Below are 21828 nucleotides of genomic sequence, written 5' to 3'. Positions count from 1 at the left end.
ACCTTTAAGCCAGGATCACTTTCTCTTAATTAGTTGGTCCTTGCTGTTCAGCTCTGGCCTCAATATAAGTATGTAGCACTTGGGGAAAAAGATAAAAACTAGCAGTCCAGCACTAGAGGACAAAATGGAGAAGATCTCCACAGCCACTACATATTTTCCCTTTGTACTTAGGTAAGAGGGAACAAAAGACAACCAAACACTGCAAAAGACCAACATGCTGAAAGTGATGAACTTGGCTTCATTGAAACTGTCTGGCAGCTTCCTGGAGAGGAAAGCCACAGTGAAGCTGACAGCAGCAAGAAATCCCAGATAACCCAGAACACAATAGAACATGTTGAGCGACCCTTCATTGCATTCCACTATGATTGCTTCATCCAGAGAATGCATGTCCAAATCTGGGAATGGGGGAGCTGTAGCTAGCCACACAGCACACAGACCGGCTTGAATCATGGAGCAGGTAAGGACAATGGAGCTGGTCAGTCGTCTCCCCACCCACTTCCTCATCCTGGATCCTGGCTTGGTGGCCATGAAAGCCAGAACCACAGTGATGGTCTTGGCCAAGACACAAGAAACAGCCACCGCAAAGATGACACCAAAAGAAGTTTGTCTGAAATAACACACAGCTGTCTGAGGCTGGCCAATAAATAGCAAGGAGCAGAGGAAACAAAGCAATAGGGAAATGAGGAGAGAATATGTGAGGTCCCGATTGTTGGCTTTGACAATGGGAGTATTCTGACTCTTAATGAAAAGAGCCAGCACCAAAGCTGTGAGCAAAGAGAAAGAGAGAGCTAAGGAAGTCATAAACATTCCCAGGTTCTCTGAGAAGGAGAGGAAGGTGAACTGCTTGGGAAGGCATTGGTCTTTGTGCTTGTTTGGAAATTGATCATCTGCACATTTGAAACAGTCATCCATATCTGAAAAAGAAAGCACATGGTATGTTAGTGTCTTAGGGCACAGTCTTAACCAGGTCTACTCAGAAGTAAGTTATATTTTGTTCAATATGGCTTACTCTCAGGAAAGTGTGGTTAGGATTGCAGCCTTAGTTTTCCTTCATCTCTCATCTTGTACCCAAAGGAATCACAGTATCTATTTTAGCTCTTGGTGTTATCTCCGGAAAGTAGTTCTCATAGATGTGGCACTCTAATTTACTAAATCAAATCTAAGGTCCCAACCCTATTCAACTTTCCAGCACTGATATAGCTGCAATGCAGCCTGCAGATAAGGGAAAAGACATTCCTTTATCATGACTGCCTCTCCCCCATCACAGGATGCTGTGTGTATCCTATTGACATGGCTGCGTCAGTGCTGGAATGGTGGATAGGATTGGGCCCTAAGTCATTATATAGTAGGAATAAAATTTTCAGGTAGCTGAAAAATGATCTCGGGGGCGCCGGAACTGTTTTACATGACTTATGAGCCATGGTCTATTTATGACAGTGGATTTTGTGATCCACTGTCATAAATGCTATAGGGGCATCATAAAACCTGTGGCACTCTCATGCACTTTGGGGTTACCAGTACAGATTTCTGGAGGCCCCACACATGTGGCAGTGGCTGCAGGACATGATGCTGGAACAGGTAAGGTGGAAGAGGGGTTGATTCTTTAGAGGATTGAGATGGTACTATACCAGTGGGCAGGTTTAATGTGGGTTGGAGTGGATCTCAGCAACTATCACACACTCTGGATCATATCATGTTTTCCTGGTCTGGACCCTCCCCCTTCCTCTCCGCAAATGTACACCAGCAAAATAGCTGGTGTAGGTCCAAGGAGATCCCTTGGCAAACAATTCAACTTTTGCCTGGAGCAGTTGGAATATTGGGGTCAAGTGAAGTAATCTCTCTCTCTCTCTCTCTCTCTCTCTCTCTCTCTCTCTCTCTCTCTCTCTCTCTCTCTCTCTTTCTCTTTCTCTGGCCAACATTAAAGAAAACTTGTCCATGGCCATGAGAATCTGCAGCAGATTCAGTTGTCATGGACACAGTGTTTTGAGTTCTAGCTGCTAAGAGGATCTCTTGTTGGCCTGTCAGCATTAATCATGGTACCTCCTTTAAGAATGCCTCAAAAGGACTTGTGTCTCCTACCCTTCAGATCTGAAATCTTCCCATGTGCACATGGAACACAATCATAGCAACAGAATGGTTGCCCCTCCTTGGCTTTCCTGATGTAACCTGGATGGCAGTAGTCATTGCACACAGCAAGAGGCAAGACCTATTCACAGCAAGAAGAAAACAGACGGTTCAATTGTATATGGTTTGATTATAACCTACCAACAATTCTGTGATGGCTTAATAACAAAGTTCACACCACATTCCTTCTGATATACAAGATGGTAGGGTGATGGTTATAACTAGAGGTGTTTGTTTCTGGTAAGATAGGTTTACAGTCTAAGCTCCGAGGTAAAGGGAACAAACTGCAGGATGCAGCACATGCCCCATTGGCACAGCTATGTCAGTGCTGGAAAGTCGGTTAGGATTTGGGCCTAAGTCTTACTTAACACAATGGGCTTACTTCTGAGTAAAATAATTAACACAATTTTCAAACACCGGTAGTTATGACTGTATGGAGGGTCCAGTGGATATTCAGTACAGGACAGCAGAACCTAGCTTCTGAAAGTGTGAACAGGGATTCATGTAGAAATTTGAAATAGTAATTAACAAAATTCAAAATAAATACTCAGAACACATTTTAGCTTCAGTGAAACGCTCTACTCATCGGTGGACTCACTAGGAAGTGCGAAGTGTGTGGACTGTGCTAAGGGACACCATCAGGGGGGTGACAACACTAGATGTCAAAAATCTGGAAACTTTTTGGAAAATTTGTATTTATGAATTATAGCATCATATTATGTGCCATTGGAAAGGTAATTTCATGCAGAATGTAATGAAACAAACCATACTGAATTATCTGCATTCTGTCAAAAGGTATGGCTAATTAACCAGAAAAAAGAAACACAATTGCTTTATGTAACAAAAAGTGGATTTTCTTGACTCAAAACTGACCAGTGAGACTGATTGTTCCAAGATCCAATGAGGTGTTATTATGACACAGCAGGGAACCAATAAGGCGTTAGCAGCAGTGAGCTCTCATTCCCATGTCTCCAAGCTAATACTAGGACTCTTTTTCAGTTTTGTGTGTGTCAGCAAGTTGGCCTGTGGTTTTTTGTTGGTTAATGATTTGTTGACGGACCTGTTCTGTTATGTATTGGAATAAGTAAAGTTAATGGGGATGACAGCCACCCTAGTGATGCCGCTGCATTTAGGCAGTGTGTATGATATTGAATTTATTCTTTATGGTCTGGTATGGGAGGAGGTCCATAATGGGAGTGACACAATGATCTCTCGCACCAGGTGACACTAACCCAGTGATGCCTCTGTTGCGCATTGTGATTCCTGCATATCAAAGTGAGCAATGGTGGATCCATTCTGATATCACTGTCCTGAGGATAGATTTTCCTTTGCTTCCTGAAATGTAATGGCATTTAATGCAAAATGTTGGCTGGTAAATCACTCTGAAAGTCTATGTTCCTTTAAAGCGAACACCCTTAAATGTTCACAGCCCAATCCCAACTGAATACCCCCTGGAACAATGCAGTCCTGCCCCTGGAGTACATACTGCATCCCGAAGGGGGAGGTAATCACGGAGGTCTCCTTGAGATCAAGGAACATTTGTTCTCTTGCCACAGGGTAGGTCGCCACTGCCATGATGGGTCTACTCTGATCTACACTAGCAATTTTGCTGGTGCAAAACTGAATGGACCTGGGAAGGAACATGAAGGCTGGCAAGAGGGGTAGGATACAGCTCTGACACCAATACTGCTCCCTTCCCAGCCTTGATTCACCCCTCCTCACTCCAGTCTCCACACCGTTTGTCCCCTTTCCACCCTGTTTTAAGGATCACATTACTAGACCCCCCCCCCCAAAAAAAAAAAACCCACTAAGCTTTGGCAGTATCTCTAAAACAAATTCTGCATGCAGAGTGGCAGGGATGGTCAAGGGTCACTATTCAAGCACTTTCCTACTGAAGTTTGTATCTCACACTTCCAGTTGAATCCCACCTGATTGAACATGCTGTGCCATGTGATGGCCTCCTCATTGATGAACAACTCTTTGCCTGGAAGAGCCTGAGGATCCATCCATCCTATTTTCACTTTTACTAAGCTTTGGTTTGGGAAAGTCACCCAGTTGATGACATCAAACCCAGCAACCAATTCACCATTCTCATTAAAGAGGACAGTGTCCCCAGCGCTGTTGTTAAATGAGATGCTCCTCAGGAAAGGATGAAGCTAGATTGCAAGAAGCAAGGGCACATTTTAGAAAGCATTAAAGTCTGAGCTATGAAGCAGGGCAAGCCCAGTTAAAGACTTCCCTCTGCCGTGAATTCCATCAGGATCCAACCGTATCTAACTTTCCAGCACCAATGCAGCTGCAGTGCAGTCCCATGTCAAGAGAACAAAAGTTCCCTCATCTTGAGGAGGCCTCCTTGGCTGTTCCGACCAACACAGGATGCAGGGCATGACCAATAGGCATGGCTACATCAGTGCTGGAAAACCAGATTGGATTGGGACCTAAATGATACTAGGAAACCTGTACTCACCCCCCAGCTGCGAAATGGGGATAATAACACTGAATGTAGAAGATTCTTATATGGATTACCTCAGGATAATACATATAATTACTGAGGAATGAAGGTATCTCTGCAAGGAAGTTTATGAAGAGAAGGATTACTATGTGCACATCTAGTGCAATTCTAGTCTACTAGACACTTCCGGTTTTCAGGAGGAGCCCCACGCCCATTTTTCTATGCCTCTGGGAGCCCTGAGGAGGGCTGTACAGGGCTCCCCACACCTCCTGCAGCCTCCAGCATCCCCACTTAGTTACAAGTAAGTTGAAAGTGCTCCCTCTTGCCCCCTTTACTGACGCGATCCTGGGAATCACATTGTTGCCTCTCCCCTTCTCCCGTCCCTTAAAGGGACGAGGGAAGCATTACATCAACTGGTGGGTTACGACCCACCTGTTTGAGAATCACTGCGCTAATGCAATTCAGTCATCACGCCCAAGAAACAGTATCCATGAGAAGATCACTGTTCCAGGTGTGAAATTTTACCTGCCATGCTTGTACGTTCAATTGACCATGTCTTCCTCTACCAATCTTTGCAGTGAGTTTTGTCTTCGACGTGTACGTCTTATGCAAAGCATGTGCTATGGCATAGATAGCATTGTAGATGCTGTAGCTCTGACCCAACATGCACATTTCAAAAAGAGTTGGCGGGATACTTTCCAGCTTCTCTTGCCCAGTGCAGATATTCATGCCCTCTTTGTCTTCACTGGAATAAGGAAATAAGCAATTGAAAGCCTGTTTCCAGAAGATCCTGAGGAAGCCGTCTCCATCAGGAGAGTCAGGATGTAAAGCCTGGAGGAACTGTGCAAAACCCAGAACCTTGTTTGAGTGAATAGCAAAAGACAAGGCACCATCAAAGATCTGTATATCATAAGTCCTGTACAGTGTGTGCGCAGCAAAATTCCAGTGGGCTGTCATTATCCACACGATACCAACTGAAAACTGTGTAATATCCTCTAATAGAGAATACATATATATCAAACATGTCAAAAATATTATAGTCTGATGACTTGCATTCACAATATGCACTCTGACATTGGAACTCATTATTGAAGTAGCCTTGACCTTGAAGGACCCAAATGAACCAAATGCATCTATCGCTCGAGAGATAACTGGTATCCTTTCACTGAAGGCTGCACAGATGCCATTCTGGGCAAGCATGGACATCAGGGTCTGCACAAACTTTTCTCCATTCTCATCATCTGCTGTTATGAGCCCAACCCATGTCCATTGGAAATGCAGAAGTAAATGCACTATCCCTCTGTACTGATGTTCTTCACTGGGGACCATCCGGTAGAAGGAAGGGAACTGGGTTTTAACATTGAGTACTGGAGCTGTTACACAATAAGCAATCTAAGGAAAACAAAACCACAATTACAGCACAATCCCAAGCAGTCTATCAGCTGATGCAAGTTCCTTGCACTGGTGGAGGAGTGTCGCAAATGTGCTGGAAGGCACGTCTGCCATGAGCAGTTGGGAGGCCGTTGCAAGGCTGCACACTGACCTCCCTGCGCTCGGAGGGAGGTTGGACCTCTTTTTCTCCCTGGAGCAAGTCCCGAACCCAGTGAGTTCTTGCTGGCTGATTCAGGTCAGCATGGGGGTCTGTGGCAGGTTGGGGAGGACAAAACTGGGGTGTTCTGGGGCAGGGGATGGCAGGTGGTGGATGGTGGGCCTGTAAGTGGGCCGGGGCCGGGAGGGGGATGGTGCCAGGTTCCAGCACTTAGGCTAGATCCTAACCTCATTCCCTAGAGGCCCAACCTCGTGCCAGGCTGCTTGGATCTGTGCCACCTCTGCATTACCCAGAGTAAGGGAAATAGATTCCCCTTGCCCCAGATTGCATCACAGCCAGCCCCAACACCACACTGGATACAGGGCAGGCCAACTGGCCTGCCTGATCCAGCGCAGGTTAGGATTGGGTTGTCAGAAACATACTTAGGGCCCAATCCTATGTATGCCTACTCAGAAGTAAGCCCCATTATATTCAATAAGACTTGCTCCCAGATAACTGTGGATAAGATTGCAGCCTTAGCAGTAAGTTACAATGATTCCTTTCCAATATCTGCTGCTTTGAGGCACTAGAGAAAATCCTGAGGTTTCTTAAATATGAATTTGAAATAATGTTTCCTGCATAATCCTATACATGTTTATTCAGAAGTAAGGCCTGCTATACTTCCTCCTCCATATACAGTAAGAAAAATATTCTCCTCACTTAGCATATCATTCTTTTCACTGCTACTTGTACATAACTCTTTTTTGCTTATCCTCTTTTCAAGAAAAAAAAAAGATATTAAGGGCCCAATCCTAACCAATTTTCCAGTACCGGTGCAGCTGTGCCAATGGGGCACGCACTGCATCCTGTGATGGGGAGGCAGTAACAGAGGCTTCCTCAAGAGAAGGGAATGTTTGTTCCCTTACCTTGGGGCTGCATTGTGGCTGCACTGGTGCTGGAAAGTTGGATAGGATTGGGCCCTAAGACAGCAATGAAAGTAGTATAAAAGTTCAAATGGAAAAGCTTCACGGCTCACACAGTCATCCTACCTGTGGTATCTTGAAGTTCTCTAAGACAGTAGCCATGTGACGGGAGATTTCAGAGTCGTGCCCCCCAACGACAGCTATCAAATTCTTACGCTTGTCACATCTGAAGTTAGGAATGATCTTATTCCAGGTGGAAAGAAGTTTTAGGGTGTTCTGATAAGTCATTCTTTCACTTGCATAACTGTTGTAAATTTGGAACCCCAGGCTGACATTGGGTAAGATCTCGGGGTTGGCATTGATCTCTTTCACAGCAAATACCAGGGACACAACATGCTGGTAGAACTTTGGTATTCCACTGGAAAAAAAATTAAATTATTTTTCAGGCAGATATTGAGTCAGATATGAAAGAGCTATTTGTAAGCATGGCATTGTGTTTGCTGGATTGAAATGGATGTAATTTCAACAAGATAGAAAACAGAAAATTCATAATTATCATTGTAGTAGTTCAGTGTTCTAAATGTCTAAATACAAGAACATATTTAGTGAAATGTCTAATATAAGAACACGACTCAGGCTGCAATCCTATACACACTATCCTGGGAGTAGACCTCGCTGAGTATAAAGGAACTTACTTAAGATGAGACATACAAAGGATGCCCAGTCAGTCTAAACTACGTGTAAGTCATTACCCCATCCCCAGAAAAAAGGGAAGTAAGACCCAGGCTTGGATATTAGGGCCACTTTATTACAATATAACAATCAAACTGCAGCAGGGATTAAACTCAACCTGGGAAAGAGCTCTCAGTTATCCCAATGGAATGAAGGGCGTAGCCATCTAAGGTCAAGCCACGCTCAGGCTATGCCCGAGTGACTTGTCACCGTCAATCCCAATGGGTCAAAATGGCAGGATATCATCAATGCCCCTCAGGTAAACCCTAAGGGCAGGGTGACCAGATGTCCTCTTTCTCCAGGACATGTCCTCTCTTTTGGCCTTGTACGCTAGAAAAGAACTTAAATGTCTTCCATTTCCCTGTGAGCGGGCCACTGCCCTGCAGGCAGTGCATAGGCTTCTTATAATTAATAAATCAAATGTAATAAATTCTATGTAAAATAGTTTTAAATTTATCATCAAGTAATATAGTATTTAAACTAGCCACATGAAATCAATATACACATGTTTTTAGCTTTTATTTTGTCATGTCCTACATTTTTCTTGGATGTCCTACATTTTGGGGTTCCTTGTTCTCTTTTGTGGTGATGACATCTGGTCACCCTGCCCAAGTGAATAGAGCTGATTCAGTCCAAGGAACTTCTAGCCAGCCTCACCAACCTGCTGGGAATCATGTATGAGCGGTCCTGGCACTTCCCCTGACTTTGTTCATCTTAGCATGGACACCACTGAGATAAATCTACCTACACAGCATGCATGTTACCTGCCAAAGTGACCAAGAACAAGCATTGCAACTGGAATTAAATCAGGATCCCCACCCAACCCACAGCAAGTCTGGGGCAGGCAAAAAAGATGCTAACACAATGCCATCCTGCTAACAGTAAAAAAATTCCTGCCTGGCCCCTAAGAGAAATAGTTATTTTGTACAAATGCACAAACATATAAAAGAAACACAAGAGACATTATCTTCTATTTGAAACTGACATTTATACTCCATAGGTAGAAGCAGTCTAAAGCGATTTTATTTTGGGGGGACCATAGGATTTCTAAATCAGTATTTTCTCTATTGCTGATTGGGTAAAATGACAGGGAGTTGAACCTTGGTTGGAAACGTGTCCCCGTAGTATGGAGAAGAAGTGCATTGAAGGCTGCAGAAAGAGAAGAAAGTAGGATGGAAATGATAAAAACAAAACATGGACTTCTGTGATGTGATAGGGAAACAAATAGGAATACAGAATGGGCAAGAGAAGGTAAACCAAATGATGCAATTGCTCTACAATCATGCAATAGGTGATTCATATACAATATTTAACAAACTTGGATGATTTCTATTAAAACAAGACATCTGCACAAAGTTTTCTGAAAATGCCACTGCTTCTGGCCCAAATCCTAACCAATTTCCAGCACTGACACAGCTGTGCCAATGGGGCATGTGCTGCATCCTGCAGTTGGGTGGCAGTCATGGAGGCCACCTCAAGCTAAAGGGAATGTTGGTTCCCATACTTTGGAGCTGCATTGCCGTTATCTCAGTGCTGGAAAGCTGGTTAGGATTGTGCCCTCTGTCATATACCTATAGAATCACCTCCTTCTGTCCCTATTTGAGCATAGTGAATGTCAAGGAAGAAAGAATTCTATTTCCTTACATAAATTCATTCACAGTCACGTTGTCTGGGTTGGCAGTAAAAGGTACTTCATCAAATAAGCAGCCAAACAGAGTAATAATTGCTCCAATGATTAGGTCTCCTGCTTTGTAATACTCATCGTGCAGCTGGAAGGGATCGATCCTGGTGCACATATCACTGTGTGGCTTGCCTTCAGTTTGAGGTAGCCACAGAAAGAGCAACAGAAGCATCACTGACATTTTGGGGCTAATCTTGATTTAGATAACCCAAACATCAGCTGTGCCATCCATCTCTGGGAACGATGTGGATGAAGGGAACATGACTCATCAGAGTCATCTTATGCATGTCACTGGGTAAAGCTGGGCTCTTTTTTCTTTTGCCTCAGAAATGTTGTGTTGGGTTTGGCCAAACGAAGGACGAATCCTAACATTTAGAGGTGATTATGGGTATCAAGTCAAGTCCCTGGAGTACTGCGCTGTTCATGGCCACACTTGAAGCAGAATGGAAATGAAAACAAGTTCATCAGACCTCATCAAAACATACTGGAGAAGCAGATGTGACATGTCTAATCAAGACAACCCATAGAGAAAATGGCAAGAGTATAGTAAGATGATAGAACTGAGATAAGGAAGATAAGGAAATAACCTAAATATTTGGGTTAAAAGTGGCCCTTATGTCATTTCTCCCCTCCCCCCTTATTGTAGGCCAAAAGACCCAAGTAGTCCTCAATGGGGCAAAGCAACAATAACAATCAAACCAAGATTTATTATGGCATCATAAAATATAGCCTATATTTTGGAATGCAATGTTTGTGCCTTGAGTGTGCTTGGTCAGGTTTATAAAATATTATTCCTTGCTGGCGCACTCTCTCATGCGCACACATGCCAAAATATGTCTGTGGTATCTTCTTGGTCCTTAATAGAAATCCTGACTCCTAACTGCAACACAGTGGCATACCTAGGGAGACTGGGGAGCAAATGTCCCAGGGCACCACCTCGGGGCAGTGTCATGACCCCCCCACTGCCCCCCTTTTGAAAAAGCCAGGGCCTTCTGGAGGACCTAAAAATCAGTTCTGACTCCTGGTGGGGAGTGGGGCAGGATGGGGGCAGCATTTTGTGGTCATGGCCCCAGGCATCAGAGGGGCCAGGATTGCAACTGCAGAAAATATGAACATTATGAAATTCATATGGGCTTACAAAGATGGAGATATATTTCATGAGGAATGAGGGGGGATTCACATGAAACCAGGCCCTCTCCCTCTACCTCCCCCATTTCCTTTTTTTGCTTTAACAAAAGATAGAGTGCCATTAAAATTACTTCTTTATTCATTTGCTTTACTTCTTAAATTTACTTCTTTGTTAGTTTTGGGACGAATATTCACCCGTTTAGGAAGGAAGGAAGGAAGGAGCCATGAACTATTTGAAACTGGGGCTGTCACTTGTGTATGCAGTCTGTATGTGTGCAGGTCCCAGAATGTATGTCTGAGAACTAGACATCGGCATGAGCTGATCTCTGGTTGGTGCCAGGGTGCTAAAGCCCAATGAGAGGACAGTTGCTTCTGTCTCCCTCGGGGTAGGTCGACTAAAATGAGGAGGAGCTCCATAGTCAGGATCTGCTGCAAGATGTAAGTGAAATGAATGATAAAGTCAAGAAAGGGTGCAATCCTAAAAGCACTCTAGGCTGACACAAGTCCCTTGTGCCTGCCCAGGAAGGTTGCAAAAGTGCCATGAAGCACGAGAAGGGGGCAGTAGGGAGGCATTATGGGGTGGGGGAGGGTGGGCGGAGAGCGGTCCTGAGGCAGGAAAGTGGGGAGCGGGAGGCGGGGCTGGGACCCAGCTGTTATGCTGGAGCCAATCCCGTCCCTAGAGCAGTGCGGAACAGCTTGAAGCCATTCTGTTCTCCTCTGACTTGTGCCACGTCTAAAGTGGTGCAATTTTGAGGAGACCCATTGGGGCTATGGTGGTTTACCCATGGGTAAGGGGAAGAGTTTCTTCTTATCTCCAGCTGAGCCACTTCTGGCCCCAACCTTGCTTTGGATACAGCACAGGCATCCTAGTCTGCCAGTTCCAGCACAATTGCTGAAAGTGACCCAATTTATACCAGCAATATTGTCTCGTATGATATGTGGTGGGTGCGAGACCAATATAGATTTCTACTTGGATTATAATTAAATTAAGAATCAATTTAATGTTACTTTTCGAAAGAGTTCAGCAATTTATTTGTACATAAGAACATAAGAACATAAATGAAATGTACAGTAGACTACAGATAATATGACACCTTTGGGAACAAGATGATCAGATACCTGGGCTATCAGGAGTCCTATTCCACACTGAAGTGCCATTGCTCTAGCTCAGGCAGCTGTAGCTCAAAGCAATCATCCCTCACACTTCCCACAGCCCTCCCATGCCCAGCCTCTGTGGGCACCTCATCTGAGCTGGTGAACTATTGGTGTGTGTCTAGCATTCATGCAGCTCCATTACACATGACAGTGTGTGGCTTTCACACAGCACAATGGGGCCTATGGCAGTGGATCATCAGATGTGCTGTCATAGGTCCTTCATATATTATTTATCACTTTCTCCTAATCAGCTGCTCCTTGCTGTTCAGTTCTGGCCTCAAAATAATTATGTAGCATTTGGGAAGAAAGATAAAACCCAATAACCCCGCACTGGAGGCCAAGATGGAGAAGATCTCCACGACCACAACAGATTTGCCCTTGGTGCTTAGGTAAGAGGGAACAAAAGACAACCAAACACTGCAAAAGACCAACATGCTGAAAGTGATGAACTTGGCTTCATTGAAACTGTCTGGCAGCTTCCTGGCTAGGAAAGCCACTGTGAAGCTGATAGTAGCCAGAAATCCCAGGTAGCCCAGAACACAACAGAACATGGTGAGTGACCCTTCATTGCATTCCACAATGATTTCTTCAGCCAGAGAATGCATGTCCAAATCTGGGAATGGGGGAGCGGTAGCTAGCCACACAGCACACAGACCGGCTTGAATCAGGGCGCAGGTAAGAACTATGGAGCTGGTCAGTCGTCTCCCCACCCATTTCCTCATCCTGGACCCTGGCTTGGTGGCCATGAAAGCCAGAACCACAGTGATGGTTTTGGCCAAGACACAAGAAACAGCTACTGAGAAGATGATGCCAAAAGATGTTTGGCGAAAATAGCAGGTCATTGTCTGTGGTCGACCAACAAATAGCAAGGAGCAGAGGAAACAAAGCATTAAGGAGAGAAGGAGAAAGTAGGTGAGGTCCCGATTGTTGGCTTTGACAATCGGAGTATTCTTGTTCTTGATGAAGATAATCAGCACCAAAGATGTAACCAGAGAAAAAGAGAGAGCCAAGGAAACCAATATTATTCCCAACATTTCTGAGAAGGAGAGGAAGTTGATTCTCTTGGGCAGGCATTGATCTTTGTTCTTGTTTGGGAATTGATCTGCTGAGCATTTGACACAATCGTCCATGTCTGAAAAATACAACAGATTGTATGTTGATTTCAGTGTTCTTGCGTCTACCACCCTGTATTCCATGAAATTATAATACCCATGTCCAATCTTGGAAATATTTAAATACTCAAACCATTGTATTTTATAAAGGAAATACTAAAGATAAGTCAAAACAATTGAAATCTTCAACATTAAAACAGTGTTGTAGTCACCGATTAACCTATCAATGACCATCTTTTAATCTTGCTAATGATAGCCTCTCTCCACCAACCAAGTTCTCAGTCAGAGTAAGAGAAGAGACACCTGCTTAAAATGAGGAGCTCAGTTCTCCCTTCATAGCAATGGGAAAATCTGATTGGCCATTTCAATAGAACTGGATAGAGTAGTGTCTCTTTGACCTCACTGCCCTGTCCTGAGATCTCCTCATTGGCCAGAGTGAAACAGAACATACCCAGCTTGATGGGAGGCTGCAGTTCTCTCCTGTTGCCATTGGCTCATTGCATTAAATGCTGCCTCCATAGGAGGACAATTCGCCTTATGACCTGTCCCGCAGTCTCCCCCTCATAAAATACCTCAATAGGACTTATGTCTCCTACCCTTCTGGTGTGAAATCTTCCCATCTGCACATGGAACACAATCGTAGCAACAAAATGGCTGACCTTCCTTGGTTTTTTTGCAGAAGCCTGGGTGGCAGTTGTCATTGCACTTAGCAAGGGGCATCACCTAATTGAGAAGAGAGGAGAAATTATGTCCTTCATACCCCAAGAACAAAGTTCTTTGGAGAGTAAATACTAAATTTCCTTCTCATGGACAAGACGGTAGGGTGATTCATGTAAATGATGGAGAGATCAGAACTTGGATGGTTTTGGACTGTCAACACTGGGAAGGGGTGACTCTGTCTTCCCACAGACCACTATGTTGTTATGCAGTTCAGAAATGAAAGCAATACGGGAATATGGTGGTGGAGAGGTAAAAGTTTATGCTTCTACCTTAGTTATGGTGACAAAATAACTTGAGCATGTTCTGAGCGATAACACAGACCAAGATATATTGTGCTGTCTTAAGTTATACATATTCCTAGGAATTTTGGGGGTATATTTGGAGTACTGATTCAAAAATGGGCATCAGTTTTCCCCTGTCATGTTTAGTTTTGGAGATATGGCATAGCCTCACTAGTGAATGGTTCAAGCATCGTACTCATGAGGAAATCATGGCACCCAAAATCCATATAAAACCACAGTAAATTTTGGGGAAAAAATGTTTTTCTGACCCTCAAACTCACAGGCCTATGTAATGGTTCTCCATCAACAGGACAAGATCTCCAAATGAGAGTTTGGGCCCAATCCTGTCCATATCATAGTTGAAACCTACCTGGTTGAACATGTTGTGCCATTTGATGGCCTCAGCATTAATGCTGAACTCCTTGCCTTCTAGAGCCTGTGGGTCCATCCATCCTAATTTCACTTTTAAGAAGCTTTGGTTGGGGAAAGTAATCCAGTTGATGATATCGAACCCAGCAGCCAATTCACCCTTCTCATTAAAGTAGACCATGTCCCCAGCAGTATTGTTAAATATGATGCTTCTCAGGTAAGAGTGAAGCTAGATTGGAAAATGAAAGCACAATAAAAAGGAGATAGGGAGTTCAGCATCAATTAATTCTCAATTCTAATATTTACACTGTTGTTTTATCTGGTTTTCTGTCCCAAGAGAAAAAAAACAAAAAACAAATTCTGTCCTAAGAGGGGGAAAAAAAAACCAGGCAGAGGCAGACCTCCCCACGCCCAGGGCAAAGGTTTGCGATGGCACCCCTCCTGCGGGCTGTGGCCACCCCCCCATATACTAAACGTTCCTCCCCCCACTCACCTGAGGCTCATGGAGTCTTGCGCGACCTCTGCCCATGTCAGGGAACCTCAGAGAGGCTTCCTTGATGCTATAAACTCTGCTTCCGGGAAACCAGAAGCACAGTTTCCGCTCCCATCGGGAGCCTCAGAGAAGCTTCTGCAGGGTCCTAGTGGCTTGTGCCCCATTGGACCAAATGGCAGGTCCACAACTCAAAGCATAGTATGCAAGAGTTCATAAAATAGATGCCTGTCAAAAAGTTAATACTCCTAGAAGATCTCCATTCCTTAAGCAAGCCCATGGGGCTTTTCAAACAGCAGTGTGAGTTCTTTGACCAGTGATGGTTCAAAGATTGCACCACAGCTGGGGTAGTCTGAACTGTTGCCACAGGGCAGCAGCAGTTCCAATCTCATGTTGCCGTGGACCTTGGGCTCCAATGCTCACAGTACATTGGCAGTGGGGGTTGTGTGTGGCATGTGTGGGAATGGGGAAGGAAGGGAGAGTTCAGGGCAGAGAGGGGGGAGGCAGGGATGGATCTTGGAAGGGATCCTGGAACCTGGTGGTAGCAACTTGCACTTGGATCCTATTCTCTTTTTCATGCCCAGTCCCCAGTTTCTTACGAAGTATGCCACCAACTATGTAGCTGGCATATGTAGGCCCATATGTCATCAGTAGGCATATGGAGAGTTCCTCTCCCAGGCCTTCTGAACACCCTCTCACCACAGAATAAAGCAAACACCTCCTTGGCACGACTGTGTACCATAAAACAGCAGAGGATAGAACTGGGCTGTTATTTACATATCATACTTTGTCATGCCACTTAAATCACTGGTCTTTCATGTTCTCATTTATGTCTCAGCCAACAGAAACCAACATAACCTAGAATTAAAACCAACTTGCTCCAATTGTATTAGCTACCAACTGAACTCAATTTAAGGTTCTCAGGTTGAGCATTATCACGGACACAGGTCCAAATTGACCATTGTGGCTGCTGGAACTTACCCAGAGGCACGGAGAAAAATCTTTCCTTACCTTGTGGAGACTTCCAGCAGCCAAAACTCACCCGAATTATGTGGCATTGCTGCACAGGAGTTTAGTTAGGATTGGCCTGCCCATTAAGACTGAGCTGTGAATAGTTGGTATAATCCTCTCGTCAAATGCTAACATTCAATAGATGAGAAGATGATTGTTCTTGATGTGAAATAGTACCTGCCAAGGTTGCACATTCAGATGATCTGGTCTTCCTCTCTCAGTCCTGCCACTGAGTTTTAGCTTGGATGGGTGCATCTTGTGAACAGCATGAACTATGGCATAGATGGCATTGTAGATGCTGTAACTTTGCCCCATTATGCTTGCCTCAAAAAGAGTGGTGGGAAGGTTCTCTAGTCTCTCTTGCCCTGTACATAGATCAGTGGTGTCTTCAGGTTTGTCAGAATCAGAAAATATACAGTTGAATGCCTGTTCCCAGAAGACCTTGAGGAAGCCATCTCCTTTTGGAGACTGAGGATGTAAGCTCTGAAGGAACTGTGCAAACCCCAGAACCTCATTGGAGTGAACAGCAAAAGACAAGGCACCATCAAATATTTGTATATCATTATTCCTGTACAGAGAATCTGTTGCAAGAAACCACTGAGCAGTCATGATCCACACTTTACCAGTCAAAACCTTGGTATCTTCAAATAAGGAATGCAGATATATCAAATTCATCAGAAACACTGTGGTCTGATGACTTGCATTTACAATATTTACTTTGACATTGGAGCTCATGATTTTAATAGCCTGTGCACGGAGGGAGTCAATTGAACTCAATGTGTCTATAGCTTGGGATACAGTGGATGTTTTTTCACTGAAGGCTGAACAGATGCCATTCTGGGCAAGCATGGAAGTCAACGTCTGCAAGAAATTTTCCCCGTTATCGTCATCTGCTGTTATGAGGCCAACCCAGGTCCATAGGAAATAGAGAAGTAAATGCACAATCCCCCTGTATTGATGTTCTTCGTTGGGGACCATCCGGTAGAAGGAAGGGAACTGGGTTTTAACATCCATCACTGGAGCTAATATACAATATGCAATCTAAACAAACAAAATAATGTAATAATAAGACAGATCACATTAATGATGAATGAGACCATTCTCTTCCAAATATCTGCTGCTGTGAAATTCATGAGGTTTAAGGGAAATAAAAGAACTGGAGATAAGGTTCACAATGCTTTTTGTACATACGTAGAAAACCTTTTTGTAGAATTGTACCACTTATAACAAAATCTTACACTTTTTTTTGACCCAGTCAGATATTTTATTCAATCAAATCAGAGTGATTATGCTTCACATACCCACAAAGTAGAAGGAAATACAAAAATATTTTTCTTATTTGAACATATCTTTCACTTTAGTGTTCTTTGCATATTTCTCCTTTCTGCTTACACTCCTTACCAGAAAAAAACAGAAGTGATAAAAAAAAAGAAAGAAAGGGAGGCAGGAGGATATTCTGAAAGGATAAGCATTAGTTCAAGTGGGAAAGCTTCATAGTCCACACTGTCATACTACCTGTGGGAACTTGTAGATTCCTAAGACAGTAGCCATGTGACGGGAGATCTCAGAATCTAGTCCTCCAATGACAGCTACTATATTCTTCTGCTGGTCACATTTGAAGTTGGGGACTGTGTGTTTCCGGGTGGAAAGAAGATTCAGGGTGTTCTGATAAGTCATTCTTTCATTGAGGTAACTGTTATAAATTTGGAAACCCAGGCTGACATTGGGCAAGATCTCAGGGTTGTCATTGATCTCCTTGACAGCATATACCAAGGACAGGACATGCTGGTAGCTTTTTGGCTTTCCACTAAAAGAAGAATTGAACAATGTGTAAGACAAATATTGAATTCTGCATGGAGGAGTTGATTGAGAGCACGACATAGTGTTCTGAAGGCGTACCTATCTTCACACTTATAGAAAATGGTAAACACAGAATGACATACATAATTTATGGCTGTGCCATGTTTCCTCTCAGTTTTTTTAGACAGATCTACATAGTAAGGAACATGGAGTTTGAGTGTCCAGGCGATCAGAAAATTCATGGACACAAGTCAGTCCAAACTATTGGCCCAATACTATTCCTCTTTAACACCAGTGTACTGTGAGGTTCACCAGCACAATGAGAGCTTTGCTGGCATGTCGGACACACTATCTGTGTGCGCCATGCTGCTGTTGGTGCAGCAGTCAAAAGCAGTGCAGGAGCACAGACTGGGTTATGCTGGCAGAGGAGAAGATCAGGGTGGGTATCAGATTGGGCTGTGGTGGGTGTTGGGGCAAATTGGGGAGGGATGGAGTGGGTGGTAGAGCTGGTGGCCACCGTATCATGAATCCCCATCCCAGAGCTGACATAGATTTGAGGCGTTCTATGGGATTCCTTGCAGCTTATTTTAAGATAAGGTGGGTATTTCACCTCATCTCTTTATCAACTGGCCTGGCCCACAAAAATCCCATAGGATGCAGTAGCCAGTGTTCAGGCTGACGTGCATGCTCTGTGTCAGCTGGACTGGCTTGTAAGTGTAAGTCACTCCCATTAATATTCATAACAGCCCATTCATGTCCAACTTTCCAGTGCTGATGCAGCCATGCCAACAGGGCTGTGCTTCGTTCTCAGGGGAGGCAGACATGGAGGCCTCCTCAAGGTAAGGCAACATTTGTATCACCAGTTTGTGTTCCTTTTCTGGCCTAGTGAATGTCAAGTAGGAAAGAAAACAGTTTCCTTACATAAATTCATTCACAGTCATCATGTTTGGGTTTTGGGTGAAAGAGAGCTCATCGAATATGCAGCCAAACAGAGTCACAATCGCTCCAATGGATAAGTCTCCTGCCTTATAATACTCATGAGGCATTTGGAAGGGATCGATCCTGGCACACAGAGTGTTCTTGCCTTCAGTTTGAGGAAGCCACAGAAAGAGCAACAGGAGTGGGAACATCCCTGAAAACCTGTAGCTAATTTGGATTCAGATGACACAAACTCTCTCTCCTTCAGCATCAGTCGTTCCTTCAATCTCTGAATTATCTGGATGCAGGGAAAAGGACTTGGTTCAGACTGTTGCAGTTCCACCTGCCTGGAGTTCCTCAACTCATATCTGAATGTTGCAGGGACACCTTATATCATTTGTCAGGTTCCGCTATTCATCCTGACTGTTGCCTCAAACACTCCAAGTGTAGAAGGAAGGGAACTGAGTTTTAACATCCATCACTGGAGCTAAAACACAATATGCAATCTAAACAAGCAAAAAATAGTAGAAATGGATCACATTAATGCTGAATGAGCATGTTCCCTTACAAATATTGACAGTTGTGAAATTCTTGAGGTTAAAGAACAAAAGAATTTGAAAAAAAGTGTTCACAATGTTTTGATATTCAGAAAACTACTTTGTAGCTTTACACTATCAATTGATAAAAATTTTACCTACCCAGCATGCATGATACCTGCCAAAGTGACCAAGAACAAGCATTGCAACTGGAATTAAATCAGGATCCCCACCCAACCCACAGCAAGTCTGGGGCAGGCAAAAAAGATGCTAACACAATGCCATCCTGCTAACAGTAAAAAAATTCCTGCCTGGCCCCTAAGAGAAATAGTTATTTTGTACAAATGCACAAACATATAAAAGAAACACAAGAGACATTATCTTCTATTTGAAACTGACATTTATACTCCATAGGTAGAAGCAGTCTAAAGTGATTTTATTCTGGGGGGACCATAGGATTTCTAAATCAGTATTTTCTCTATTGCTGATTGGGTAAAATGACAGGGAGTTGAACCTTGGTTGGAAAGGTGTCCCCATAGTATGGAGAAGAAGTGCATGGAAGGCTACAGAAAGAGAAGAAAGTAGGATGGAAATGATAAAAACAAAACAAAAGAAAACGTGGACTTATGTGATGTGATAGGAAATTAAGTAGGAATACAGAATGGGCAAGAGAAGGTAAACCAAATGGTGCAATTGTTCTACAATCATGCAATAGGTGATTCATACACAATATTTAACAAACTTGGATGATTGCTATTAAAACAAGACATCTGCACAATGTTTTCTGAAAATGCCACTGCTTCCGGCCCAAATCCTAACCAACTTTCCAGCACTGACACAGCTGTGCCAATGGGGCATGTGCTGCATCCTGCAGTTGGGTGGCAGTCATGGAGGCCACCTCAAGCTAAAGGGAATGTTTGTTCCCCTACTCTGGAGCTGCATTGCCCTTATCTCAGTGCTGGAAAGCTGGTTAGGACTGTGCCCTCTGTCACATACCTATAGAATCACCTCCTTCTGTCTCTATTTGAGCATACTGAATGTCAGGAAAGAAAGAAAACTATTTCCTTACATAAATTCATTCACAGTCACGTTGTCTGGGTTGGCAGTGAAAGGTGCTTCATCAAATAAGCAGCCAAACAGAGTAATAATTGCTCCAATGATTAGGTCTCCTGCTTTGTAATACTCATCGTGCAGCTGGAAGGGATCGATCCTGGTGCACATATCACTGTATGGCTTGCCTTCAGTTTGAGGTAGCCACAGAGAGAGCAACAGAAGCATCACTGACATTTTGGGGCTAATCTTGATTTAGAGAACCCAAACATCAGCTGTGCCATCTATCTCTGGGAACGATGTGGATGAAGGGAAAATGACTCAACAGAGTCACCTTATGCATGTCACTGAGTAAAGCTGGGCTCTTTTTACTATCGCCTCAGAAATGTTGTGTTGGGTTTGGCCAAACGAAGGACAAATCCTAACATTTAGAGGTGATTATGGGTATCAAGTCAAGTCCCTGGAGTACTGCGCTGTTCAAGGCCACACTTGAAGCAGAATGGAAATGAAAACAAGTTCATCAGACCTCATCAAAACATACTGGAGAAGCAGATGAGACATGTCTAATCAAGACAACCCATAGAGAAAATGGCAAGAGTATAGTAAGATGATAGAATTGAGATAAGGAAGATAAGGAAATAACCTAAATATTTGGGTTAAAAGTGGCCCTTATGTCATTTCTCCCCTCCCCCCTTATTGTAGGCCAAAAGACCCAAGTAGTCCTCAATGGGGCAAAGCAACAATAACAATCAAACCAAGATTTATTATGACATCATAGCCTATATTTTGGAATGCAATGTTTGTGCCTTGAGTGTGCTTGGTCAGGTTTATAAAATATTATTCCTTGCTGGCGCACACTCTCATGTGCACACATGCTAAAATATGTTAGTGGTGTCTTCTTGGTCCTTAATAGAAATCCTGACTCCTAACTGCAACACAGTGGCATACCTAGGGAGACTGGGGAGCAAATGTCCCAGGGCACCACCTCAGGGCAGTGTCATGACCCCCCCACTGCCCCCCTTTTGAAAAAGCCAGGGCCTTCTGGAGGACCTAAAAATCACTTCTGACTCCTGGTGGGGGGTGGGGCAGGATGGGGGCAGCGTTTTGTGGTCACGGCCCCAGGCATCAGAGGGGCCAGGATTGCAACTGCAGAAAATATGAACATTATGAAATTCATATGGGCTTACATAGAAGGAGATATATTTCATAAGGAATGGGGGGGGGGATTCACATGAAACCAGGCCCTCTCCCTCTACCTCCCCCATTTCCTTTTTTTGCTTAACAAAAGATGGAGTGCCATTAAAATTACTTCTTAGTTAGTTAGTTAGTTAGTTAGTTAGTTAGTTAGTTAGTTAGTTAGTTAGTTAGTTAGTTAGGAAGGAAGGAAGGAAGGAAGGAAGGAAGGAAGGAAGGAAGGAGCCATGAACTAGTTGAAACTGGGGCTGTCACTTGTGTATGCACTCTGTATGAGTGCAGGTCCCAGAATGTATGTCTGAGAACTAGACATCGGCATGAGCTGATCTCTGATTGGTGCCAGGGTGCTAAAGCCCAATGAGAGGACAGTTGCTTCTGTCTCCCTCGGGGTAGGTCGACTAAAATGAGGAGGAGCTCCATAGTCAGGATCTGCTGCAAGATGTAAGTGAAACGAATGATAAAGTCAAGAAAGGGTGCAATCCTAAAAGCACTCTAGGCTGACACAAGTCCCTTGCGCCTGCCCAGGAAGGTTGCAAAAGTGCCATGAAGCACGAGAAGGGGGCAGTAGGGAGGCATTATGGGGTGGGGGAGGGTGGGCGGAGAGCGGTCCTGAGGCAGGAAAGT

The 21828-nt window shown here is 43.9% G+C and overlaps 1 protein-coding gene across 1 annotated transcript; it reads right to left on the bottom strand.

Annotated features, from left to right (window-relative positions):
- Positions 1 to 11956: 11956 nt before the first annotated feature.
- On the bottom strand, positions 11957 to 20181 carry LOC136653254 (vomeronasal type-2 receptor 26-like). Its single transcript, XM_066630163.1, has 5 exons — positions 20030 to 20181; positions 17222 to 17513; positions 14207 to 14434; positions 13432 to 13558; positions 11957 to 12855 (listed from the first exon to the last, which is right to left on the bottom strand). Exons 1-5 carry the CDS (start codon positions 20179 to 20181, stop codon positions 11957 to 11959), a joined length of 1698 nt encoding a protein of 565 aa, XP_066486260.1.
- Positions 20182 to 21828: the final 1647 nt, after the last annotated feature.

The sequence above is a fragment of the Tiliqua scincoides genome, chromosome 5 (assembly GCF_035046505.1).
Source record: "Tiliqua scincoides isolate rTilSci1 chromosome 5, rTilSci1.hap2, whole genome shotgun sequence".
Lineage (NCBI taxonomy): Eukaryota > Metazoa > Chordata > Lepidosauria > Squamata > Scincidae > Tiliqua > Tiliqua scincoides.
Note: the sequence above shows the minus strand (reverse complement) of the source record. Positions and strands in the feature narration are given on the sequence as shown.